Source organism: Calonectris borealis, chromosome 28 (assembly GCF_964195595.1).
Source record: "Calonectris borealis chromosome 28, bCalBor7.hap1.2, whole genome shotgun sequence".
In the NCBI taxonomy this organism is placed as follows: domain Eukaryota; kingdom Metazoa; phylum Chordata; class Aves; order Procellariiformes; family Procellariidae; genus Calonectris; species Calonectris borealis.
Genome location: NC_134339.1, coordinates 5,420,339 through 5,445,461, shown reverse-complemented (window position 1 = coordinate 5,445,461; position 25,123 = coordinate 5,420,339). Strand labels below are relative to the sequence as shown.

General features: G+C 56.7%; 4 protein-coding genes across 10 annotated transcripts in view; 2 read left to right on the top strand and 2 right to left on the bottom strand.

Annotated features, from left to right (window-relative positions):
- The window catches only part of ARHGEF18 (Rho/Rac guanine nucleotide exchange factor 18), a 59,954-nt gene extending 58,232 nt beyond the window's left edge, over window positions 1-1,722 (top strand). For all 3 annotated transcript variants that reach the window (XM_075175695.1, XM_075175698.1, XM_075175700.1), the window contains one exon: window positions 1,542-1,722. The gene's annotated coding sequence lies outside the window, so the exon portion shown is untranslated. The remainder of the gene's footprint in view (window positions 1-1,541) is intronic.
- LOC142093973 (ectoderm-neural cortex protein 1-like) lies at window positions 144-3,513 on the bottom strand. Its single transcript, XM_075175701.1, has 2 exons — window positions 1,717-3,513; window positions 144-745 (listed from the first exon to the last, which is right to left on the bottom strand). The coding sequence occupies exon 1, from the start codon at window positions 3,511-3,513 to the stop codon at window positions 1,744-1,746; it is 1,770 nt and encodes a 589-aa protein (XP_075031802.1). The 3' UTR covers window positions 144-745; window positions 1,717-1,743.
- Window positions 3,325-7,577, bottom strand: PEX11G (peroxisomal biogenesis factor 11 gamma). 3 transcript variants are annotated; one of them, XM_075175704.1, is made up of 6 exons: window positions 7,506-7,577; window positions 7,241-7,429; window positions 6,980-7,158; window positions 6,737-6,787; window positions 6,478-6,621; window positions 3,325-3,528 (listed from the first exon to the last, which is right to left on the bottom strand). In XM_075175704.1, coding segments are annotated over exons 1-6 (630 nt in total). In that variant the 5' UTR covers window positions 7,572-7,577; the 3' UTR covers window positions 3,325-3,527. The 3 variants fall into 3 exon arrangements, with proteins under 3 accessions (XP_075031805.1, XP_075031804.1, XP_075031803.1); XM_075175703.1 differs by lacking the exon at window positions 3,325-3,528 and adding an exon at window positions 4,930-5,756; XM_075175702.1 differs by lacking the exon at window positions 3,325-3,528 and having other exon boundaries at window positions 4,933-6,621.
- A 65-nt stretch (window positions 7,578-7,642) lies between these two features.
- On the top strand, window positions 7,643-23,536 carry ARRDC2 (arrestin domain containing 2). 3 transcript variants are annotated; one of them, XR_012677574.1, is made up of 9 exons: window positions 7,643-8,263; window positions 8,809-8,912; window positions 9,098-9,192; window positions 9,284-9,399; window positions 9,742-9,860; window positions 10,059-10,260; window positions 11,224-11,309; window positions 11,854-13,998; window positions 14,866-17,122. XR_012677574.1 is itself a non-coding variant. In XM_075175631.1 (8 exons), the coding sequence occupies exons 1-8, from the start codon at window positions 13,734-13,736 to the stop codon at window positions 22,160-22,162; spliced, it is 1,206 nt and encodes a 401-aa protein (XP_075031732.1). In that variant the 5' UTR covers window positions 13,482-13,733; the 3' UTR covers window positions 22,163-23,536. The 3 variants fall into 3 exon arrangements, 2 of the variants coding, with proteins under 2 accessions (XP_075031732.1, XP_075031731.1); XM_075175631.1 differs by lacking the exons at window positions 7,643-8,263; window positions 8,809-8,912; window positions 9,098-9,192; ... (3 more) ...; window positions 11,224-11,309; window positions 14,866-17,122 and adding exons at window positions 19,763-19,829; window positions 19,975-20,122; window positions 20,463-20,565; ... (2 more) ...; window positions 21,867-22,018; window positions 22,109-23,536 and having other exon boundaries at window positions 13,482-13,998; XM_075175630.1 differs by lacking the exons at window positions 7,643-8,263; window positions 8,809-8,912; window positions 9,098-9,192; ... (4 more) ...; window positions 11,854-13,998; window positions 14,866-17,122 and adding exons at window positions 18,431-18,730; window positions 19,763-19,829; window positions 19,975-20,122; ... (3 more) ...; window positions 21,867-22,018; window positions 22,109-23,536.
- Window positions 23,537-25,123: the final 1,587 nt, after the last annotated feature.

The following is a 25,123-nucleotide window of genomic DNA, read 5'->3' as shown; positions in this document are numbered from 1 at the left end:
ACGGGAAGATCTGAGCCCTCTCCAGCTGATGAAGGTTTGGACTTTCAAGCAGCGAATGCTCTTCGCTATTTTGCTAAACATGATCTCAAGCGTGGGCTGGGAAAACTTACAGCTTAAGCATACAGAACAGGCAAGGGACACAGTGGATTTTATTCAGATTTATTGAAGCAGCTCCAGGCTGAGTAATAAACACACACAACTGCTGTATAAAAAAAAAAAAATGTACAGAACCAGCCCATGGGCAAAGTACTGTCACGTGTTAAGACATTTCAGGCAACTGCCTCTGGTGCTGCCTGCGTTCCAAGTCACAGCAGACAGCAGCGCAGTCCAGAGCCTGCTGCCAGTTACTTAGGAGCTTCTTTTGTCCTTTCTAGTAAATATCACTTAAAGCGAAATATTAAATGAAAGAAGTAAAAAATATTCCTCTGGTTCCTGCTCTGAGATCACACGAGTTAGGAGAAAACTTGGAAACCTTTTGCCATCTCAAAGGACAGCACAAGCTGCCAGTCCAAGGAGGTCCCTCTGTGCTTGTCCCCGCCCTGGCCTGAAGGACAGGGATTTACAGAAGCAGTTCAAAGCCAAAGCTGTGTTGCCCTGCGTCCTGCTGACGCTAATGAGATCCTCGCAAGGGCTGGCATGCAGGACAGTTCACAGGCTTGCTAGGTAGGAGGAGGCGCTCCCACTGCCCATGTCTTCTGTCTGGATCCTCGGTGAAGTGAGACACTGGCAAAATCAGGTGTGAAGCCTGTAGTGCAGAGAAAGTATTGTGAGACCAGTGTGCAGCAAAGCCAAGAACACTCCCCAGGCCTCAAAACCTCAAACGCTGCTATCGTGGAGTGACGGCTGCTTATTTCCCTCTACATCCAGGAATTTTCTATAGGTATAGCAGGATATTTTTTTACAAGTTCATTTGGGTAGTACATCTCTTGCAAGGGGAAAAGAAAAAAAACCTGCAAGGATCTGTGATTCACTGGCATCCTTTCTGCCAAATGCCTTTAGAAAGGTTTAATTCCAGTTGCAAATTTTTAAAAAGTTAATCACCATGTAGCAGGAAAGCAATGGCACGAAAGGGACACCAGAGAATAATCAGAAGCGGAGAAACCCTGTGTTTATATGTAGACAGGGCTTGTCTTACAAATGCAATTACCAACCATTCTGGGACTAAATCCCAGCTATAATCTTGTTCTGGCACCAGCTCACAGCCCTCACGTCCCACAAGACATTTGGGTGCCACTAGCAGATTAACCGTGGCACCAGGAGGAGGAGGAGGCTGTGCTAAAAGCAGCAGCCAGGCCCCCATGGCACCACGCGGTCTATCCCAGCTCCTGCAGACAGGCTGCCGGTTAACATAATGATCGACTCGAGGAGCTTTTTGTACCAGGGACGACACCCAATCCTCCTCGCAGAGAGCATTCCCCAAAATCTTTGCATAGGCAAGACTCAGTGGAAGGGCTAGGATGCCAGGTTAAGTGTCTTGTTATTTATACTAATCTTCTCCCCGCAGCACTTCAACACCTAAAGAGATGTTCTCTCTCCTGCAGGGTTTTAGATCCCAAACTGCCAGCCTGGAAGCACGTTTCTGGAGCTGATGCTCCCACAAGGCTGTTCTCTCAGACAACGCCAGTCCAGATCCACGTGCATTGGCCCCTCGGGGTTTAACCCTTGCACAGCGCAAAGTTACATAGAGGAGCTCTGGGTTGATCCGCAACTATTTACCTTCCAGGTTCTTCGCCACACCGTGACTCAGGCAGACAGGTACTTCCAGGTGCTGACGAAGGCGGTGGGGATGAGGGAATAAGGCACTGTCGTGACGCTGCTCCAGGTGTCGGATGAGGGGTCGTAACAGTCCAGCGTTTTGCAGCGCTGAGCCCCGCAGTAGCCCCCCACCACGTACAGTCTGTTACCCGACGTAACAGCGCGGCAGCTGATGCGCTTAGCGGTGACGTCCCCAAATTTGGACCACTGGTAGGTGTCACTGTGGAAGCGGTAAGCGGAGCTGGCGGAGAACTCTGTGTCCCCGCCGATGACAATGATGTGGCTGCCCACCACAGCGGCGGCCGTGTACCGCCAGGGCTGGGGGCAGCTGGCGGGCACCGTCCAGCGGTTCTGGCAGGGGTCGAAGCACTGCACCTTGGGTAGCTTCTCCTGGTTGGCGCTGGTGCCACCGAAAACAAACAGCTTCATTTTGGCTCCCACCACGGCGGCGTTGCTTACGCCTTCTCGCAGAGGGGCCACCAAGGACCATTTGTCCAGCTGCGGGTCGTAGTGTTCGACTTGCTTGAGAGAGACGGAGGGAGAGGCCGGGAAGGCACCGCTCACTGCTGTGTGACCTCCCACCACGTACAGACAGTGGTCCAGCTCAGCGGAGCCGTGGCCAAACCGCGCCACTAGCATGGGAGCAGCTTTTGCCCACTCGTCGTGGAGGGTATCGTAAACCCAGACGTCTTTGGAAGCGCCGTTCTCGGAGCCTTTGCCGCCAGTGATGTACACTTTGCACCCAATAGCGCAGGCACTGCACTCTTTACGAGGGCTTGGGATGTCGGCACGAGGAATGATCTCGCTGGTTTTATGATCCAGCATGTAAATCTTGTCACACATGAAGGTCTGGCCACCGAGCAGCAGCAGGGCCTGGCTGACCTTGCGGGGTCGGGCACAGCACCCTGTCACAAGGCCGTCGTTTTGCAGAATCTTCATTTTGCATCGTACGGCGTCGGCCACGATCTCCTCCCCCAGCTTGTGGCTGGTCACCAGCTTCTCGCAGGCCACTTGCTTCCGCAGGTAGGACTCAGGCAGAAGGGCCAGGCGGACGGAGCGCAGCAGCTCTGGCAGAACTTCATGCCGTCGGGGCAAATCGTACCGGATCCAACCTATAACAGCTTCGTAGACCAGCGTCTCATCCTCTACCTCCAGCTCTTCGCTCTCCACCAGCTCCAGCAGCTTGTCTTTGGGCAGTCGGAGGAAGTCTTCGGTCTTGCAGAGCGAGGTGAAGTTGGCCAACGCCATCCTCCAGGACAGCTCCAGCAGCCGCTCGCAGCAGTGGGCATCGGACAGCAGCAGCATGTTCAAGCAATTCCCAGGGTAGAGATTCTTCTCCAGAAAGTCAGCCGAAGCATCCCGAATATCCTGAAACTGCAACATGTCCCCAGCCTCCAGCAGGGACTCCGCGTTCTCCTCGTTAATCAGCACCCGGGCCGAGTAGGCGTAGTCCAGCAGCAGCTCCAGCACCTCGGGGTGCAGGGAGTCGTGGAAGTTGACTTCGGCGTCTCTGCTCTCCTTCAGGCCCCCGCTGAACATAGCGTCGAAGTAGCGGCTGCAGGAGGCCAGGACGGCCCGGTGGCAGTGGAAGGCCTGGTTCCCCGCCCGCAGCACCACGTCGGTGAAGAGGTGCCGCTTGCGGAGCAGGTTGAGGTGGGTGAGGAGGCTGTCGGCGTGGCCCGGTTTGTGGAAGAGGTGGATGTTCATGGAGCCGGAGCTCGAGCGGGATTTCCGGTTCTCGTGGCTGCTGACGGACATGGTGGTGAGGCTGCTCTGCAAGGGAAAACCGGAGAGTCAGCACGGAAAGCCCGGCAGCGCGGTCACCGGGGCCGGGGACCGGCGGGGGTGCAGCTGGGGCCGCCCCGGAGGGCTGCGGCGGGAGCACGGTGCCCGGCCGGTAAGGGGAGCCTGGAGGGTGCGTTCCGCAGCGGCGGGGCTCGCCCAGCGCAGACCGAAGCGGGGCACCGGGCGGTCCGGACCAAACGCCGGTGCAGGGCACGGCCCCGCCGGGCCCCGCGTAGTACCGGGGCGGGCGATGCGCGCTCCCGGTGCTGCCCACCCCGCCCCGCGCTCCCGCACCTCGCTGCGGGGCCGCCGCACTCACCGCTCGCCGCCCGCTCTGCCGCCGCGCCCCGCCGCCGCCGCGTGGCCTCCCCGCCGCCGGCCCCGCCCCCTCCCCCGACCGGCGCGGCGGAACAGCCAATCAGCGGCCGCAGCGCGCCCTGCGCTCGCTCTTTGTGAATGGGAGCCGGGGCCGGGCGTGCGCATGTGCCGCCCCTTAACCCCGTCCTGCCCGGCCGCGGCGTGTCCGTGCGTCCCCCCCGCCTCGCAGCGCCGCTCCCCCCGACCGGGAGCCGCTCTCCCGGGGCAGGAGCACCGCTCCCTCCCGCAGCGAGGCTTAGGCAGCAGTCAGCAGCCGCGCGGGGGACGGTGCGGCCGCCCTGGCGCTCACAAAGCCCGGCTGCCCGCCAACAAGGGGCCCTCGGAGCCGGGGGCAGGGTTCTGAGCTGGAATCGGCAGCTCCCCTGCTCACGGCCGGGGTCACGGCCGGAACGAAGCATCCCTGCTCAGCAAATGTTTTCCTGCACGGGGCAAAGCAGGAGCTGAGCTGGGCTGACGGCCGCAGCAGAAAAAGAGAAGAAAAAAAAGTGCAGGTTTTGGGAGGATGGGGTCTGCCCGCGCAAGGTCTGGTGTTAAAAAAGAGGGAGTGCTGCCCTGGACAGTCGGCAGCAGCCGCCACAGGTGCTTAAACCCCATGTGACATTGAGGACCAAAACCACTCCACAGAAGATAGAATTTCAGTAATTGCAAATTACCAGATTTCACTTTATCTTTGCACGTTTCAGTTTGTCCTGCTCTTAAAATGGCTCGAGGAGGAAGTGGACAAAGCAAATGCACTTAGACCAGCTTACAGCGTCCTTTCTCTACGTTAAAATTAAAAGCGTGGTTTAGAGTTTTACTAATTTGGCATTGGAGGTGTGCATATTTGGGGTTTTTTAAATCGCTATAGCTACACCTTGTCCCGTGCTAAGCAGGAGAGCGCGTTCTGAAGGAATGGTTTAACGAGGTTAAGAATATAAAGAGATAGAATCTGATTTCTTATTAAAAACCACTAAACCGCAGCAGGAGCCACCGCAGCTGGTGACAGCCTGGGCAGTAGCAACAACTGTCCCTACGCAGCAGGACCCGGGTGCTCTGCCTGTTCGGACACAAGACCTGCAGCGTGACTAGAGAAAAAATGAGAGTCTCTTCCCGATAACATTTGCCCGCACTCCAAATTGTACCAAAACCTGTAAATCTGACACCAAAGTCCAAGCAGAGTCAGGGAGGTGTCCTCTGTGGCAGACCTGGCACTTCGCGGGGTGAAGGTCCAGATAAACAGCAAGGACAGGGCAAAGGATAAAGAGTATCAAGACCTCGCTCTGCTCTTTGAACACAGGGAGGAGATAGTGTCCCATGTCCGTGCCAAAAACAATAAAAAAAAGAGGTCAAACCTCCTGGGAACGCGGTCTGTGCCGTACCGCGTTGCAGAGAGCACGAGGACCGCACGGACTGAGCAGAACTGTTTTCAAAAGATGCATTTCAATGACAGTCAGGTGCTCTGAATTATTTCTGGTAACAGATGGGGAGCTGCAGGCAACGCAGCACAAATGTTTTCTGTCGCCTAGGCACTGTTTGGAGCTTTCTAGAACCAGATAAAGAACATTTGCCCAGTTATCAGAAGGAATGATCACTCAAGGCCACCTTTGAAGCATTCGTCTCGTTTATTATTGGCACCGCCTACAAATATAACTGTAAAACTCATCTTGGCATGGGCTTCATTGGTCCTTTGAAAGGTGATTAATAAATTTGCAGCCTTTTTTTTTTTAAAAAAAACAGTCCGTTGGCTGCTGCCAGAGCCTGGTGGAAGAGCTCCACCCGGTGGCATTTCGTAAAGGCACAGCTGGCGGCTCAGCGCTGCTTCTGGTTTAACTGGGAAGTCTCAACTTCCAGTATTTCTCCTTAAATGAGTAATACAGACTAGAAGAAAGCTTCGCAAGGCACTGCTTACAGTTGTTATTTCTTTCGAAAGAAACGCAACCGTCACAAACAAAATAACCCAACAACCTCCCTCGGCCGCCTGTGGCATCTGCTCTGGGCTCAAACACCAAAACATCTGACGGGGAAACTTCCACGATATCGGTCGCCTCCCTGGTTCAGAGGGGGCACCGAGCGCTGAGCCTGGAGCTCGAACTCGCAGGATCCATCCCTTAGCAGTTTTGTCTGACAGAACCCTGGCCGTTTCTCCCCCTAACGCTGACTTTGTGCTCTTTTAAGTGACAGCAAAGACTGGAGGGTTGCATCTGTCTTTTGGGACATATCCTATGAAGGATGGAAGTGACTTTTTTCCCCTCTATTTTATCAATCCTAGGAGATTTCTTGACCTTTCAGAGGATTCACCTGAAAGATTTCTCTGATGAAGAGTGATAAAAATTGTTAACCGCAAACAATCCTCTCTGTAATAGACATCTTGACCACAGTCCCAATTACAGGATGCGTGGAATTACAATCATTGACACCCAGAAAAGTTAAAATACGCCCTGCCTCACTAAAGGCGTTTTTACCATGTAAAAATTGGGCTCCTGAAGCTTAATTATAGTTTATACAGCTTCAGAACTTCCTCCTCTAGATGCTTGGTAGATACCAATCAGGGAAGATATGGTCCCCAGGAGACCTACTAACCATGGAGGAAAGCGTCCAGCCCAAAGAAATCCCGGAGGCAGCCAATGGATTGCGTTGGAGAGATCTGCCGTGTCCATGAGGATGCTCAAAACTTCAGCTTTCACTTGGGCTTTCATTTTCTTTCGACTCGGAGGCGAAGATGTACTGGTGAAAGCAAAAGTAACGTTAGTGATAGCCCATAATGTAATAATAATTAGTGATTATGAGAACAGATATATTTGGGTTAAATTAGCTGCATAGCCAAGGAGGGAAATCATACCAGTTGTGCTGCCTCAGCTTTCTTCTTAACTGGAACAAGATTCTCAGGGATCTGAAAACAAGACGGCAGAGTTATTTCTCCTACAGCAAAGGGGAAGGTTTTTTCTCTAGCATTAACTGCACCTGTGAGGAAGAGCACCCTTCTGCAGCTGAGAGGGTCCTTCATTTTAGCCTGATTACAGGGAACACGGTTCATTCCTTGTCTGTCTCCTTCCCACCGCAGACTGCGGCTCCCCAGCCTTACCGCAGGATGCCCAGGAGCAGGGAGAAGGCCCAGAGCGCTGTGCTCAGAGTCCACCACTTCTGAGAGCCGACGCGGATGATGCCGGCGTCAGCTGCCCACGCGACGTGCTCGCAGGGGTAGTAGAGCTGGTTGGCCAGGTTGCAGAGCACCGACAGCCCCCGCACCAGGCGGTCCTCGTCCTGCGGGGAGCATGGGGGACACGCCTTGGCCCCTGCGGCATGGCCGGGGAGGCTGTGGGTGCACCCCGTGCCCCGCGCTCACCTTGGGGCCCAGCCCATAGCCACAGCTGTAGCTGAGCATGGCGAAGTCGTCGAAGAGGCGCAGGGCCGTGCGGCAGGCGCTCAGCTGGGCCGACACGGCCAGGAGGCTCCCGGGCAGCCCGGACGGTTGGGCCTGCGGCCCGGACAGCGCTCCGCCCGCCAGCTGACAGCCATAGCAGAAAGCACGGACCTGCGGAGGCACAGCCCGGTGAGAGCCCGGCCGTACCGGCAGGACAGGGCCCCGCCGGGCCGCTCCCGCCACTCACCACCCGGTCGCGGCCGCGGTAGGTCTCCAGCACGGCGACCAGGCCGCTGAGCGCTCCCGCCGCCATAGCAACGCTTCCGGGGTGTGGCGCCACGGGGCGGGGCTCGCCTTGCGGCCCGCCTGGAGCTGGCGCGGGGCTCGCCGGGAAGGTGGCGGAGCCGTCGCCATGGCGACGCAGCCCGGTGGCTGCCGAAGCCCGGCCGCGGCCGCCTGCCTCCTCGGCGATGGCGGCCAGCGCGGTGCCGGCGATCCCAGCCCCCCTCACGGGCCTTCCCTTCCTGAAGGCGTCCCACGTTCAGCTGGGGGCTGAGCGCTGGGCGGCGGGAACCGCCTGTCAGCCATTTTCTCACACCCAGTTCCCCCCTTTCTGGGGGGTTTACAGGCCGGCGCCGGCCCCGTCGGCCCGCAGCGGGCTGGTGCTGAGCCCGGCGGGGGGTGATGGCGGGGAAACCTGCTCGGAAACTCGCCTGGCGTTTCCAGAGAGGCCCCTGCAGCCGGTGGCCCCGGTCGCTCCCCCGGCGTCGCACGTCCGCATGCACGCTGACCCCCGCGTCCGCGTCCTCGCCTCAGCGACGAGGGAGAGCTTCCCCTGTCCCCACAGCCCTCTCCAGAGACCCCCCCTGCCCACGGCCGAGAAAAGGAAGGATAATATTCCTTGTGGAGACAGAGAGAAAATAAAGCTCCCTCCGTCGGTCTACACCTTCTCGTACCCAGCACGTGAGATCCAGCCCGCTGCCAGGCCATGGCACTCGCACAGGGGTGAGCTGTTTTACAGTCCAGTCTGTCCCCAACAGACCTTCCCCACAGTCCTCGGTGCTGCGCAGGCTTCCTGGGCACGGGGGGTTCGGTGTCTTGGCTCAGAGTCATGCTGCGAGCAATTAAAGCTGTTAGAACTATCTGGATATTTTGCTTTCTCTTTTTATAGCTGAGTAGACCAATCTGATGCTCATAAAACAGGTTAATTACACTAACTAGAGCCACTCACCAGCCAAGCTTTTGCTGCGCGGCCTTTCCAGCTGTCTTCTTCGCTTGCTGTATCCTCAGATGCTGCAGTTTTCGCACCAGAGCTGCATCGCTTCTGATGCACCGCATCTACGTTCTGCAGTGTTGCAGCTCACCTTATTGCGATCTGGCATTAATTCCTTTGCCATTTCACTGTACGAAATAGATTCAGGAGTACTAAAATGCTAAAAGAACAGCTGCCTCGAGATTGCAGCTTCATTATCGTTAATATTTCCTTACAAGGGTAAATAGAGCATTTTTAGAAACAACCGTGTTCATTTCCCCTTCTGGCTGTTTGGCAGGATGTGTTCCCACTATTAAAGGGGATGGACAGTCCTATTACAACACTTCTTATCAAGCACAGTTTAAGGGTGAATGGAGTCCACCTGCAAAGCCAAGTGAAAAGGTAACAGCATGATTCTGGGGAGGACCAAGACACAGCTAAAGGGCAGCACGTTCCCACGTTGAATTCTGTCCTGAAAGGGGTGGGATCCGTGCAAGTGAAAACCAGGTGGATGGAAAGACAGAGAGGGGAAACAAAGGGATTATGCTTTAAGTGGCTGTTCTGTGGTTCTCTCGGCTTCCCTTCAGCACATGTCTCCTATTAAATTCGGGGATCCCAGAAGCAGCGGATCTGTAAGTGAGCAGAAACATGCCTACAGTGCCCCAGACAAGAGGACACACAGGTATCCGCAGGAGATCCCGATGGGCATCCCCAGGAACTGCTCTTTCTGGTGAGCATTGCTAGTGAAGCAGCTCATATCTGGTATCTTGCAGAGTCTACGACAAGGAATGTGCTGCCTCCCAGATCCACCGCACGAACCTGCAGCTGGGGGATGGTTGCACCAGATTCTCCACCTCGACGTCAGAGCTCTTCCCAGTGCACAATCTAGGTAGAGTAAGTCTGTGACACAGAGGCAACATGTACAGACCACTACTGAGGTTTATAACAAGCTGAACAGTAGGTTTTACCACTTGGTTTTAATGATATAGCTAAAGATATAATGCATTCATATAATATGTATATAATTTTGTACTTTTAATGTTTTCTAGTTTTTATGTACTCAGCATCAGTGTCATCACTTTGAGGCTCAGTTTCATCCTCACTCCACTTCCCTGGCAGGTTAAATAGCTGTATTCATTCCTGTGCTTTATTGCATGAGGAGAAGCTGCTGTAGCTAGAAATTGTTCAAAGACTGGAGTGCTCCGACATTCTTCACTCTTGCTTTTGCCAGAGCCTGTAACTACTGCCCATCCAAACAAATATGCCTCATCCCTCCCCAGAGGCGATGAAGACCCTGAGAGAAATCAAGCGTTGGCAAGAACTACTACTACACAGCTCTCCTACCCAGAGGTCTGTTCCCAGCTTTGCTGTGCGGGTGTTTCTCTGGTGAAGACCCTCTCTTTTTTTATGTACGCTACTCTGGCGCATAAAGCCGATGTTGTTGTCCCTTCTCCTCTCCCCACTCTGGGCTCTGCAGGGTGTAATGTGCAATAGGGTGCCTTTCCAGCTACAGCCTGTTTCTGTTAAAGCAGCTCTTGTGTTTTCCAGACTGACAGGTGGAGCCTCGCACCGAAGCCTGACTTGCTACTGCAGAAGCATCGAAGCAATGTCCACTTGGGAGATGACTGTTCAGGCTCCCGTTTCTTCAGCACAACGCAGCAGTCAGACTACCGGCCGCCCCGCCAGAGCCAGAGGGTGACGGCAGACAGCAAGAGCCACCGTGAGAGCCACATCCCCTTCAACTACCACAGTAAGACCACGTTGCTCAGACTGTCGTGGTGCCAGATGAAGCTTGCTGAGGTTCTCCTAGCTCTGTGCAAGGGACAGCAATGCCTGGTGCTCTGGGAAAAGAGGCAGCCCAGGCATCTCGGGTTGGAGACGGCAGGAAGGCACTGGTGCAGCATCAGTGTCTTTAATAAAATGAGACTGTCACCCCAAAACCAGGCAGGACAGCCATGCTCAGCCCCATGCCTGCTGCTGCTGGTTCTCACAGCGACTGCTAATCTCAGGCTCTTTCACCTCCCCAAGCGACATCTCGCTTACCAGCCACTTCGATGCCTGTGCCAGCCATAGGCATTCATGGCCGTCATACAGCAATGTTTTGCATGTGCAGGTGACGTGAATGATTTCTGGGACATGAACCAGTGGCTTGATCTTTCTCCCTTGCTACGTTTTTTTTTAGAAGTTGTTTTGCATTTGTATTTGGGAGGAAGGAGAGGATTTCAACCAAAAGCTGTGCTTATGCAACCTCGGGAAGAGATGCGGTTAGAGCTGATCATGGAAGGCATTAAGAAAATCCTCCTCTGACGTTGCCTCCTGTTTCTGATGGCCAGTACTCCACAGCTAAGAGAGAGGTCCCCTCATGCCATGTATCTGTTTTTAAGCCATTTGTTTTACTAAATGTGGAACAGATTACAGTTGAATTGATCTTTTCCTTGGCCCCAAACTATGGAGCAGCTCCATAACTAGCATACGGAGTGATATTCCTGTAACTGCCATGTGAATTTCTTCATTTACCTCCTCACCGTGAAAACTGTTTTCTGTCTGGGCAAAGGTTTTCAGCAAGGGGCTGATGGCAAAGCCTGTCTTTTCCTCTCGTAATGGAAATGCACACAGATCTGTGACTGCAAGTCAAACTGCAAAGCTTTTCTGATGTTGCCTCCTAATATACTGGCTTGAATTTACTTTTTATTTCAATTCCATCTGTCAGCAGATGAAAGTTCTGTCACAACCATGCAGGCCATGCTGGTCCCACACAGACAGGAGAAACAACGACTCTCCGAAGACGTGCTGCAGCAGGTACAGCCTTAATAGGCTTGGATTTTCCACGGGGCGGCTTGGGGAAGCAGGATTATACCAAGCGAAGCTGTAGCCTCCCCATTAACATCATCAGATTTGGTGTGTGCTCTTGAGCCAGTTGAGGTGGGACAGCCATGCATCAAGCCTGTCTGCCTCCAGTCCCAAGTAAATGCTCTGTGGGGAGCGGAGTCATCGCTGAGAAAAATCTTTGAAGGGAGAGGAAGGACAGGCAATCAAGTCCCTAAGCCGAAGAACGGTGGAGGGAGGGGGAAGGTGATTCTGGTCCCCCACAGAGGATCAGAGGAAAATTGGCATGGCTAGAGGCATCCAGCCAGGGTAAACGTCTCTTTGCATCACCAGCAGAGAAGGCTGTGCATCTGCCAGAGAGAGAGGATGCAGGCAGGCGCAGACTGCAGCTGCCCGGGGTGGGGACCCTTCAGGCAGCAACAGGGGGCTCAGATGTAGGGGCTACCAGGTGCCACGTTACCACCTGCCTCTTCCCCAGCCCCGTCCCCATGTGCTGAAAGCTATTTTCTCTCCTCAGATCAAATACTCACACCTGGGGCTACCCTGGAGGGCGCAGGACCTCTTCAGGACTGAGCAGAAGGATGAGTTCACACCCAAGTCCAGAGGCCCAGCAGAAATCCAAAAGGCAAACTCCCAAGTGAGCTGCGTCCCCCTGGGGACCCTGAAAGGATACTGTCCCCAGAGGAAGGTGCTCTTTGCACCATGATGTTCTCCCTTCTTTGGTGACCGCCCAGAACTTGCTGCACTGTGGACTGCCTACACGTTGTGTTACCTGTTAGCCATCCCGGTGCCCTGCTCTTGGCCCGTCTGTCTGTTATTACAGGGAACATTTATTTCTCAGATTGAATGAGGACACAAGAAGGTGGTGTGACAGCAAGAATAAACTCTGGGAGATTAGCTCAAAGGCGTGGGTGACACCCCTCTGGATTGCAAGACCCGCTGAGTGCCTCTAGGCAGGTGCTGGGGCAGGTGGGGTAGGGGGAGGCTCAGAGAAAGGGCAAGAGATCAGAAGCAAAGTGAGAGGCACTGTCAGGACTGTGTGTGGGCTGGAATACTCCTTATTTTGTGTTTGGATTTTGGATTCAAGGCCTGAAACCACAGGTCAGTGAACAGTAGGGCAGAGAGATAGCACTCCCCAGCTTATGATGAGTGATCTGTTTTCCTAGAGGTGAGCCGTCTATTTTTGTTGAGTTGATAACTCATGTGGGTTTGCTGAATGCTGAGCTTGCACTAACTCTGTTTGGATATAGGTATTTTAAAGAGGGATCAGTGTGGGCCGGTCAGCCCCCTCCCTTGGGAGGCCGAGTGAGCAGGGTCAGCTGCTGCCTTGTCACAGCTGCCACTTCACGAGCTCTTCTCAGCCTTTTGATGCAGATGGGCTTGATTCACATGTGCCGTGAGCCAGCACCAAAGCATTTGAGCACGGGTTACTAAACCATTTCCAATTGCTGCAGTCTGTGTGTGAGCAGTGGCTGGGCCCCCTGTGCTTTCCTCGTGGGATTTGACTCTACATCCCTAGGGAAAGGGACAGTCTTTTGCGCCACACATACTTCAAAGAAGCCACATACTCAAGTCTTGCAAATGCACGCAGGCACCTCACATCAGTATCTTATGCTGGTACGTTGCAAACACATCGATTCAAACACCTAGATTGCATCATTTGGTGTAGTAACAGGGGCTTGGATCTGCTACCAGTCTGCCCCGTTACTTTGATGTGACCCTGAGGTGACATTGCCACCTGTGCTACCACAGGAACGGCCACGGTTCACTGGGGATAAATGGTGAACGTCACCCTTTTGGTGGAACCAGGTGGCTGGGGAGGATTCTGTGGTTATTCACTTTCTTTTTCATGTGGATTTTGATGCAACTTCAGACACAGAAAGAAAAACTGGCTTTTGGGGCAGGGGTCTTTGCTTTCTAAACTCCTCTCCCACCCCTTCCAGCAATGCCCCAGGAATGCCTGAACCAGGAAGGCCAAAGAGCCTTTCTTTGATTCCCTCAGCTACGTGAAATCTGCCAGCACGGTTGGTGGTTGACACCCCTCCCTGCCGACGGAGCCACCAGCACGTACCAGTTGCACGTCGACAGTGTCTGTGACTCAGAGATAAGATGAAGTCACGTTATTTCTCGATCGGTTTAAAAACGCGTCACTTGTCTCCGCAGCCCCATCCTCGGCACGGCATCAGCCCCACGCACATGAGGTCAACGCTAAAGCATCACTGCAAAACAGGGTCTTGGTCTAATTAGGCCTGCAGGGTTGGGATAAATTAGGGGATCTTGGTGTAGCCTTTGCTCTTTCCTCCCTTCCCTGGAGGCTGCACAGCTGCCTGCCCCGCTCGCCTCAGCCCAGGCGGGGACCAGCCTCCTGGAGCTGCGGGATAAGCAGGGCCAGCAGCGATGCAGCCCCCGGGGCGTGTGCGGAGCTTGGCGGTGGAGCTGGAGGATGGGCGAGCGTGGGGCGCCTACGGCAGCGGGGAGCTGCTGCATGGCCGGGTGCAGCTGGAGCTACGCAGCGCGCTGCGGCTACGGGCACTGGAGGTGTACGCTCGCGGGCGCGCCACCGTGCATTGGCTGGAGAGCCGCAGCATGGGGCTCAACACCATCTACCGTGACTACACAGCCTACCAGACCTTCCTGTACCGCCGCTGCCAGCTCATCCCCGGTAAGGCTGGCGCATGGGGGTGGTTCTCTGCTCCAGGGCGTTGGGTTGGGACCCCCTTGGGCTGCAGGCATCCCCTCCGGGGGGACCTCTGCCCTGGAGGTGCTTACCAACCCAAGCAAGGTTGTCCCTCTTTGCCGAGGGTGTCTCTGCTGCTGGTTTCTAGGAGGCTGCCTGCAAACTCGGGGCCCGTGAGCACGAAAGGGTTGTGGCTTTTGTTCTGTTTGCACAGGGAAGTGCAAATAGAAGTGTCTGTTCGCAAGTGTGGAAAGAGCACTTAGTAGTTCAGTAAATATTTGTTTTCAGTTTCCCGATGCTGGGACTGCATGCCCAGCTGGCACGTTGCTTAGATCTACTGCATGAGTACAAGCCACTTGAATTCTTTGTGTGGTTGGGATGAAATGATCCAGAGCTGAGGGATATGGGACATCTCAGCTGTCCATCCGCTCATTAACTCTGTCTTTTCTTATGAAAGTGCATGTCTTTTATCCTCCCCCCCAACGACAGCGTTTCAGTCGTGGCTTTGTGGCTTTTTCTCACTCTTTCCCTGCTTCTGATGGCCTTGTTATTGCCTGTGACCCAGTGCTATGTGCTGCCCAGCCCCGGAGATGGCCGTAGGACTTCACTCATGCTGAGGGCATTTAATTGTGTCAGTGGCCAAGTGCAACCCAGAAAGTCGTGCCAGCCCTAGCTGGCAAATGTAGAGGTTGCAGGAGGAAACTGGAGTGATGGAACGAGGACATGAGCTGCCTTCCTGGAGGTGGTCTTGTCTCTGGACTGCACTGGAGGTCATATTCTATTTCTGGATGACTGTATCTTGCCATCTGCTCCAAACACCTGCATTACTCTGGAGTTTCTGTCTTTTGGCAGTGGTTCTTCCGTGCTGTGCCTAAGGATGGCCCCTTTGCAGCCACAACTCTGCTAAGAGTCCCGATTACAATTAAGGACATGGGAGAAGCCCTCGCCCTGAACTCCAGCAGAGAAGGTCCTGAGCACTTGGTCACTCCAGTGTTTGGATGGTGGCCGCATTAGCCATAAGGTTACGGGGTGAGTTTTATTCCCCATTATCCCTGCAGTGAATATCTGGAGGGAAGCCACAAGCTGCTGCGAGCATGTTTGGATTTTGCTGCTGGGATTGTGTACGATAGAAGCCCCTGGAGCCATCTGGAGAAGGTGCTTGGCCAGGGGCTGGAGGAATTGCATGAGCTGCTCGGCCTTGCCAGCACCCTGCGCTCCTGTAGCTTGGAGCTGGTGGTTTCTGGCCCTCGCCTAACCGCACGGGGAGAGTTGAACTGGGCTCCTCGGGGAGCAGAGAGCCCTGCCAGAACTTCTGTGGGCTGGGATTTTATTGTCTCTGTCCACAGGCGGATTCCTTTTCTGCTTTGTGAGAGGGACACGGGCGCGTGATCGCAGGAGTGTTTTAAGGGAGCGAAGGCTGTGGGCTGCAGAGAAGTGCTGTTCTGCAGCCAATATCTCTTCCTTCGGATCCCGCTGGGTCCTGCTCTGTCCCACTGTCCCCAAGGGCAGCGTGAGGACCTTCCTGTTGTCAGCTAGCGAGAGGCTGCTGAAAACGTGCCATCATCCAGAGGTGTCTGTGACTGCTCCCTTCTTGTTGCTTCTCGATGAGATCAACTGTGTCTGCATGGTGTTTAAAAAATGCAGGTTTTGTCATGGTAACAAGGCAGTGCAGAGGAGGGAAGCTAGGCAGAGATAAGAGCCCTCCCTTCTGCTCTCCCCTGAGCTGTGAGTTTATCTGCAGTTTCCTGGCAGGGTGGTGAGCGCTGGTACCGGGGTGCTGCGCTGTGAGACAAGAAAAAGGGTGGAAGAAGGATGTTCAGACTGCATGGCAGGGCCATTAACTGTGTACTGTGTAATCATCTTAGATAGGGAGCAGGAAGAGAGGAAAACATAGGGCTTTAATGGGCAAAGGTAAGGCAAGGAAGGCCCTGGACTCCGCTGCATGAGGTGATGTGAGAGAGCCCTAGGAAACATAAATGCTTTTTGTGCAGTGATCTTTTCCGTCCGAGGATCCGTCCGATTCCCAGAGGTGTAGGTCCTGCTCTGGTGAGAGGCAAACATCTAGAAGCCATTTTATTTTCATGGAGACGTCCAGGAGAGTTATGGCATGTGGGCTAAGAGCACGTCAGGGCTCCTGTTCCATTGTGGGGTGGCCCTCGGTCAGCACCTTAATCCTCGTACATACGCAATACTCACAAATCCGGCAGGGACGGAGCTTATTCCTAAAGCCGGGAGCATGCGCTTGTGCAAGGCTCCGCATTGCCCCGTCTTGTCCCCGTATTGGGTCAGGGTAGAGCTGCTGACTTGCCTTTTTACCAGCTGCATCTCCCTCTCTCTGGCTTTCCAGGGACCCTTGTGTGACTCCAGGGTCAGTGGGGAGAAGCCACCAGGTCCCAGCAGTGGGTCAGGGAAGGAGAAGCCCCTTCTGAGCTGGGCTGGCTGTCAGCTCCTGTTGGGACCGGATTAAGCCTGGCCAGACTCTAGGTGGGGCTGAAGAGTTGGAGATCTTTCCTGCACCCAGCCTGGCCTGGGTTTTAGTTGGGTTTGGGCACCCAGGAGCATTCTTGAATGGAAAGCCCTTGGCTGTGGTCCCACAGCTCCTGCACCTGGAGATCCCGGGAGGGAGCAGAGATCCTCTCCCGGCCCTGGGGTCCCAAAGAGGTCAGAGAGGGGCTTTCCACCCAACGAGGGGTTGCTGTGGACATCTCGCGCAGCTGACGCGGGAGGGAGGTTTGCAGAGATTCTCATCCCGTGGGCGAAGGCTGAATCACAGGCTGAGGGGTGTGTGCTGACAGGCAGGAGGAGGAAGATGCCAAGCACAGGATGGAGCTGCCTCGGCCCGGCCGAGGCGCCAGCCCCTCTCGAGAGCCCCACCACCTCTAATGTCACCGTGCATCGCAGCGGGGACACCAGGCACCTTCCCAGAGCCGGCGTCACCCGTTAGCTCATGCTGCGACATGCCTTCCTTCCTTCTTTCCCTCTCGCGTTGCTGTCGGGCTCCCTTTACAGCATTTGCTATGATTCATGGTTGCTTGTGGCAGCAAATGGTCGTGCACATAAAATAAAACACGGTCCCCTTCCCTTGGGGAGGGAGACAGACAATTCCAGTTAGCCTTTGGAGACAGCTAAAGCTTTGCAAGGCTTCAGCCCAGCTCATTTTCGGTGGCTGAGATCAACTCAGTTCAGCACAGCAGGTCCTGCCCAGAATGGCTGGGAGCAACTCGAAAATCCGCAAAACTTTGGCGGCCAAATGCTGACTAACATTTTTAATGCCTGTTTTGTCTTATCCCCAGCCCGTGCCCGGGGTGGAGAGCGCTGGTGCTCTGCAAATGTGACAATCATGATTAAAATGGAAGTTTCTAAAGCTCCATTAACCCTTTTGGGGGGGCGTAGACCCCTTTCTCCTCCCTTTTACAACATCGCGGGGTGCTGCTGATGGTGATGCCCGCACTGAGAATCACCGGTTCCCAGTTTTCATGCTTTTGCCCCAGCTGAGCACCGGCAGCAGCAGATGCTGCTGCCAGAGCGAGTCCCCACGCCGTGCCTGCCCACGCAGGTGTAATTTGTCGCTGGGTTTTGGAGCGGCACCACACAAACTCCAGTACGAGCTGGTAGAAAACCAGCGCTCGCCTGGTTAAAAAGCGCAGGGAAGATGTATTGCTCACTCTGTAATTGCACAAGCTGAACGGGAGCCAGTTCTTGATTTCTTAGAAATAAGTGAAGCGATGTCCCAGACCAGTTTTCCCTTCGTCACCAGTTGGCCCGGCCATGCCGTGCGAAGAGCCCAGATCCAGTTGCAGCCTGTTCCGACCCCTGGGAACGGCTCTTGGGAAAGGAAGGACGTGGATCCGTGTGCGGCGCAGCCCTCGGCTCTCGCCTGCAGGAACTGGAACGAAAGGGGCTGCTGCTCCAAGGGAGAAATCCCCCCGGCACAGCCGCTGGCTGTGACCCCGGGAACACGGATTCTGGCCGGTGCCGAGTCAAGGACGTAGATGGGATGGGACCGCAAGACGGGAGCTGGAGGGGGTTTTGGGGGGGCACTGAGCAACACCACAGCAGACGGGGTTATCCACGGCAGGGCTGGCAGTGCTCAGCCCCGTGAACCGTCCTGCTCCCAGACACGTTCCCGTGGGCTGTGGCGGTCCAGACGGGATGTCCGTGGGGCAGCCAGAGGAGCTGGGAAGCCACGCCGGGATGGGACACGCACCCCCACGGGCCAACATCCCCCCCACGCCCCCCTGGGAGGCCCACGCAGCCCACAGAGCCGGGAAATCGGGAGGGCGGCCCGCACATGCTCGCTGCCTTGTTTTGCAGGGCCCGGCGGGGCCGCCCCGTCCCGTCCCGTCCCGCCCCGCCGGGGCCGCCCCCGGGCGCGCCGGGCGCTTAAAGCGCGGGCGGGCGGCGGCGGGGCCGGGCTGCGCCACGGGCCGGGCTCTCGCCATGATCTTCGATCGCCTCAAACGCTTCTTGATCGTGCTGGAGGGTGCGGAGCGGGACTCCCCGGCCGCCTTCAGCCCCGGGCAGGCGGTGTCGGGCCGCGTGGTGCTGGAGCTGGCGGCGGCGGCGCGGCTCGGAGCCCTGAGGCTGCGGGCGATGGGCGCTGCCCGCGTTCACTGGACCGAATCCCGCAGCGCCGGCTCCAGCACCGCCTACACGCAGAGCTACAGCGACCAGGTGGAGTTTCTTAACCACCGCGACACGCTGCTGGCACCCCCAGGTACGGCACCCCCCGGGGCGGCATCCACGGGGGTGGCACCCCCGGGGTGCTCCGATGCGCCCGTCGGCTCCGAGAGCGGGGGTGTGGGTGCACCGGAGACCCAGGGGCTGAAATAATGGGTGCATGGGGCAGCCTGGGACACCCCAGCTGCTGGGTGCTCCAGACACCCCAGCCAGCTGAAATCTGGGTGCCTGGGGCACCCCGGCTGCTGGGTGCTCCAGACACCCCAGCCAGCTGAAATCTGGGTGCCTGGGGCACCCTGGCTGCTGGGTGCTCCAGACACCCCAACCCACTGAAATCTGGGTGCCTGGGACACCCTGGCTGCTGGGTGCACGACACCCCAACCAGCTGAAATCTGGGTGCATGGCAAAGCGTTATGGGCTGGGCACTCTGGTGCATAGGTCCCCTCCAGACACCTCAAATGCTGAGTGCACCCTGGGGTCCTGGGGTGCACAGCCAGACCCTGCTGCTCTGCAGGGCACCCCGGTTAGGGACTGCCCCCACACAAGACTCCCCCTTTGCTGTGGGTGCTCCCTGGCAGGGAAGCAGCACTGGAAAACTCCTGCGGAGGTTCAGGAGCTTGCTTTGAGCAGGGGGCTTGGATTGGATGATCCCCGAGGTCCTTTCCAACGCCAGCCGCTCTGTGCAATGCAGGCAGGATGGGGGTGCAAACCCTGGGGAATACGGGGGGCTTGGCTGCCCCCGGGAATGGGCTGGCCACCCTCCCAGAGGGCATCTCTGGGCTCTCGCTCCCGAGCCGCAGTGCAGGGTGGCTGCAGGGTGAAGCAGAGCCCACCCGGGGAGGTGCCCCTGGGTCGTGCGTGCCTGGAGACGTGTGGAAGGCAGACAGTGCCCGGCACCTGCGGGACATGCCCAGCTCTCGTGTTGCAGCTGTGTGACTGCTGCTGCAGGAGTATTCCTGTGCCATCGTGCTGCTCTTTTGCGGTGTACTGTACATCTCTGCCACCGATTTGCCCAGGGAGGAAGTTCTGCAGGAGGGAGATAATCGTCTTAAATCTGTTTTGCCCACAGACAATGGTGAAGTCACTGTCCTGCAGGCCGGAAGGCACGAGTTCCCCTTCACCTTCCAGCTCCCTGAGTAAGTTGATATTTTTTGTTGCCTTAATGCAAAGGGGCAGGGGAGCCGCTTGGTCTGTGACACACGTCCTGCGGGGGCCCAGGGCACCTCGAAAATGAGATTCTTTCAGCAAAACCCTTCTAAATTGCTCATTGCTTATACGCAGGACCCTGGCTACCTCCTTCGAGGGAAAGCACGGCAGCGTGCGCTACTGGGTGAAAGCCAAACTGCACAGACCCTGGTCGACAGTGAAGAAGGTGAAGAAGGAGTTCACCGTGATTGAACCCATCGACATCAACACGCCTGCGCTGCTGGTGAGCTCCCACCGCTCCGCCTCGGGGCAGCGGCATCCAGAACTTCCCCGGGAAGCCCACGGGGAAGGTGTCTGCCTCCCCTCCGGCATTACAATGCAGGCCCGATTTCCTCGGGGAATATTTGCTCCCCTGCAACTTGTGCCCTCCAGTGTTACCTGGAGTGGGCAGAGGTCACCCGTGTCTCTTAGTTTTTGGAAACTTTAATGCATTGCGACAGCATCTTGCATCAGATACTTAAGAAGTTGCTGATGCTCCCCGGCAGGTTCTCGGTGCCAGGGAGGTGCTTGCTTTGAGTTTCATCCTTTCTTACTAAATAGCTTAAATATTTCCCTTTCTCCAGGCTCCCCAGGCAGGTGCTAAGGAGAAACTTGCTCGCGCCTGGTACTGCAATCGTGGCCAGGTTTCTGTGACTGCCAAGATTGACCGAAAAGGCTACACCCCAGGTGAGACGACGTGCTGGTGCCCTTGAACCTCTGCGGGCCCTGGGGTAGACCCCAGCGGGAGGGGATTTGGGGTCACTGAGCTGGACTCTTGACTGCTGGCACGAAATCAGTCAAAGAGCTTGAGTGCATGCACCTGATGTGGGCTCCTGCTAGGTTAAACCTTGTGCCGGCAGTGACCAACCTCGGTGAGCCTACGCAGGAATTCCTTGAGGCAGGTCCAGGCTCCGTCTCCCCTCCTCCAACACGTGCGTCTGTTTTGGTAGGTGAGGTCATCCCTATCTTCGCTGAGATCGACAACTGCACGAGCCGAGCGGTGGTGCCCAAGGCGGCCATCATCCAGACTCAGACCTTCATCGCTCGGGGCACCAAGAAGCAGAAGAAGTCGGTGGTGACCAGCATCGTTGGTGACTCCATTGCAGCGGGGAAGCGGGAAGTGTGGCACGGGCGGGCGCTGAAGATCCCGCCGGTGGGTCCGTCCATCCTCCAGTGCCGCATCATCCAGGTGGAATACTCCTTGAAGGTGAGGGATCCCGCGGGGAGCACTGCGGGCGGCTCAGCTCGGTGTTGAGCGTTCCCCTTCTCACCAGAGCCGTGCTCACTGTGCCCGCTTTGGGCTGGTGCAGAGATTTTGGGGCTGGTGATTTGTATAAGGTCTCGGGTTTCCCCTGTGCAGCTGTGGCTGCTCTCCCCGTCGCCCCATTGCCCCTCGTGCGCAGCACAAGGGCTCCTGCAGGAGCGTTTGCATCTCCCTTTGCATCCCGCTGCAAGAATTCCCTCTTGGCCAGCTCGAGCCAGTGCTCTGGGAGATATCTGCACCTCCAGACTGGGAAAACACCAACAGCTTCCCTGCTGTCTCCTGTCTCTGAAGGTTTGTGTGGATATTCCTGGGACATCCAAGCTGCTGCTTGAACTGCCGCTTGTCATCGGAACCATCCCGCTGCATCCGTTCGGGAGCCGCACGTCCAGCGTCAGCAGCCAGTACAGCGTCAACCTGGACTGGCTGAGCACCATCCCGGAGCAGCCGGAGGGTGAGTGTCTCTCCCTGGGATCTCTTTGGGTGCTGCAAACCCCCCTGGTCAACCCGCTGTGGATAGCGAGGGTCAGAGCAAGTTCTCAATCTTGTCTCTTGCTCCAGGACCAGCTTTTGCTTTTTTACTTAATTTTTTGGCTGTGATCCTGCGTTCCCTCCCCAGGGAACTGGGAAGGTTTGGGAAATAGTGGATTTGAAGCCCTTCTTACCTGCACGTCTCCCATTAATGGAGAGTGTTTCCTGTTCCCTGATGGTTCCCTTCTCTCTTCAGCTCCCCCTGAATACTCGGCAGTGGTGTCCAGCCCGGAGGCCGAGCAGAGCCTGGCTCCGCCGTGCCGCAGTGAACTCGGCGGCATCCTGGAAGGTCCCTTCTTCGCCTACATCCAGGAGTTTCGCTTCCGACCACCTCCGCTGTATTCGGAGGTAACAAATCCCCCTGGGCTGGGAGGGCTGGTGGAGACGGCTGGGATGTGCCCGCTGCCAAGGTTTTTGACTCTAACCTCGGCTTTGCAGATTGATCCAAACCCCCCTTCAGACAACATCCGTCCGCGCTGCATGACCTGTTGAGAGAAGCGCATCGGATGCAGTTGACAGCATGGCGATCCCTTGGGATGAAAGCTTGCACCCTTGCAGCGCTTCGGTCTGGAAACGGGGACGCGGCGGCCGTGAGACCAGAGCTCCTGCAGCGCCGAGACCCCGGCTCCGCTCACTGCCCTCAACTACTCTTGTCGTGACTGTCCTACGGACCGACACCAAGCGTGGTGCGGTGGACTCGTGCATGGTAGGAGAACACGTGAGACTCCGCGGTGTGGAGCGGCTCCGTGCGTGGTTGGGCAGGACGCGGAGGGTTAATAACTGCCCCGGGATTTGGGGGTTCAAAGGGGGGATGTTTGCTCTCCCCTTGCCTGCAGTGGCCGTGCTCTGGCAACTCCTGTCATGGAAGACAGGAGCTTGGAGGTATTTCTTAGGATTACTAGAGCGTATTTTAATCTTGCTGGGGTTTGAGTCCCGTGGTGATGCAGGTGCAGCCCTTCTCCTGCAGCAGCTCACCAGGATTGCTGTTCCCTGAGGAAGTAACAGGCCTTTTTCTGGCCAGATGAAGCAGAGACCTCCTCTGCTGCTGATAATCTTTGCCACGAGCCTGGTGATGCCTGCAGGGGGAATGGCTTGAGCTAGTCTATCGAAACTGTAAAGGCTTCCATGGGCTGCTACCAGGGCAGAGGACATGGGGGACAAATTCATGATCTGCGGAGCATTTTGGTGCCCTTTACCAAGAACAGGAGAGCTGGTTCCTGTGTGTCAGCACCAAACCTGCACAACGTGCTGATGCCTCCCCCGTGATGGGGCTGAAAACCAACCCCAAACTGCGGTACCACCACGGGGGTGTTGGAGCTGTGGCTCCAGCATCTCCCTGGTAGCCAAAGAAAAGAGAAGGAAGCCCGGTCCAAGGCTGGTGGCAGCCACAAATGCTGATGTGGAGTTGAAATGAGTCCTTCAGGGCCAGGAGTTCTGCTCAGGGCGGGCTTGGTCCTGCACCCATAGAGGGGTCGGTGGCCCCGGTGCGGTGAGGAGACAGCAGCAACATGCGCTCACCAGTGCGGGAACCGGTGAGCCGGGTGTTGTAGCGAGGACCGCGCGAGCATGTGTGCCGGGGGTGACCCCGCTCGCTCCGGCATGACCTGGGCAGAGTTTGGGTGCTGGGGACCTTTGCATTCCCTCGCTGAGACAATCCCGCCCGCGGGGCTGCTCGCCTCCCCGCGCACAACCAAAGCCAAGCGTGCCTTAGCCTCCGTGCCGGGGCCGCGCTCTGCTCGCTGGGGATTGTTCAGGTGATTTTTGTATCTGTGAACACTTTTATAACGACCACTCTTGTCTCTGATTACTCTTTTTGTACAACTTTTTCTTGGGAAATTTTTGTTTGAAATAAATTCTTTAAATCCAGATGTCGCCTGGATATTTTTCTGTTGCTCTCTTTCTGCTGGATCTGCTCACCGGCTCTGCCCACGCTTCCCATTGCCCGGAGCTGTGCGCTCACGTGGCTGTTGGGATGTCGGAGCGGGAATGCTCCCTCCCCTCGCTTCATCACCCTGCGGGCACCCAGCCCCACCCTGCACCCAGTCCCACTCCGCACTGGGATTAACTGGGTCACTCGGCCAGCATTGCTCCCCAGCAGGACTGGTCCCCCGCGCTCGGAGCCCCCCTGCCCAGATGTCGGGCTCCCACGGCGAGCACTCAGCGATGCTCCGTGCCGTGCCTCCGGCTCCTCCACCTCCGTGCAGGTTTGGCCTTTTTCCCGTCACTGGTTTAGCAGGGCTGCGAGCGATCCTGTTGTATTTTTCCACACTTGCTTCCTATTTGTGTCCGGGCTGCCGGAGGACAGACACGCTCTCCTCCATCCCGAAAGTCCGGCGGGGACCCGGCAGGTCCAACTGGCACAGAGGAGCCGGGACACTCCCGCGGTGGCTCGGCCGTTCCCGAGGAGGGTTGGGATCGTCCCCAGGCTGTGCCGGCTGGGAATGGCTGCTGCCGTGCAGGAAGAGCAGAGGGTCTCCTTCACCCGCTTCCTTGGGTTGAGATTTGGTTTTTAACAGCATTTCTGTGCCCCACATCTCTGCTGAGCACAGCACATCTGGGCGCGGGCAAAGCAGGGCTCGGGGCGGGCTTGGTTATGTCTTCCACAGAGCGTGCTGTTTAAAAATATTGCCACTGGAATGCGATTTCCGCCCCCTCCCACCCCCTTTTTTTTTTCCCTGTTGTTTGCTGAGCTGCTCGGCGCCGCGGCTGCGTGGGAGCACGTGCTCCCGCAGTGGGCCAGGCGCTCGGCCGCAGCCCGGTGAGAGAACTCATCCCCGTTTGCCTGCGAGAGCCTGGTGCTCGTGCAACCTTTATTCAAATCTGGCTCTTATTTGGCATCCCCGGCCGCACCAAGTAATCTTCCTTGGAAGAGGATTAACCGGCCCCGCAGTTTGCATCCTCGTTTGGGGAGATGCGTGCCCGGATCTGCCGCTCACGGTAGCGGTGGCTGGTGCTGTGTGGCCTCGCGGCTCAGCCGCGCTGGGGCATTTTGGTGACATCAAAGGGCACAAACCGCTGCAACCCCCCTGGTTAAAGATGCCTCCGAAGGAAAAACCCTGTGATCAGCCCCCCCGGGGCCTGCGTGCAGCCAATCTCCGCCACGCCGCGGCACGGCACAAGGGAGCCATTCTATGCCGGCAAACGCCCAGCAGCAGAGACGGCCGGGGGCTGCCGGTCAGACCCCGATCATCTGCCCCGGCCGCACAAGGGGATGTTTATTCCCAGGGCCGGAGGGGGAGGAGAGCCGCTGAGCACCCCGTCCGTCCCGCCGTGCCTTTCTGGGAAAGCACGTCACGCCGAGACGGTGACAGCCACGGGGATGGGCGATGCCAGGCCGGGGAACCCAACGCCGGTGGGCACCGCTCCCGCTTCCCACGTGGGAGGGATCTTTCCAGCAGGAATTCTTGCAAACGCCTCCAGATTTTTCTTGTAAAGCCGGACAGTAGCGCAGCA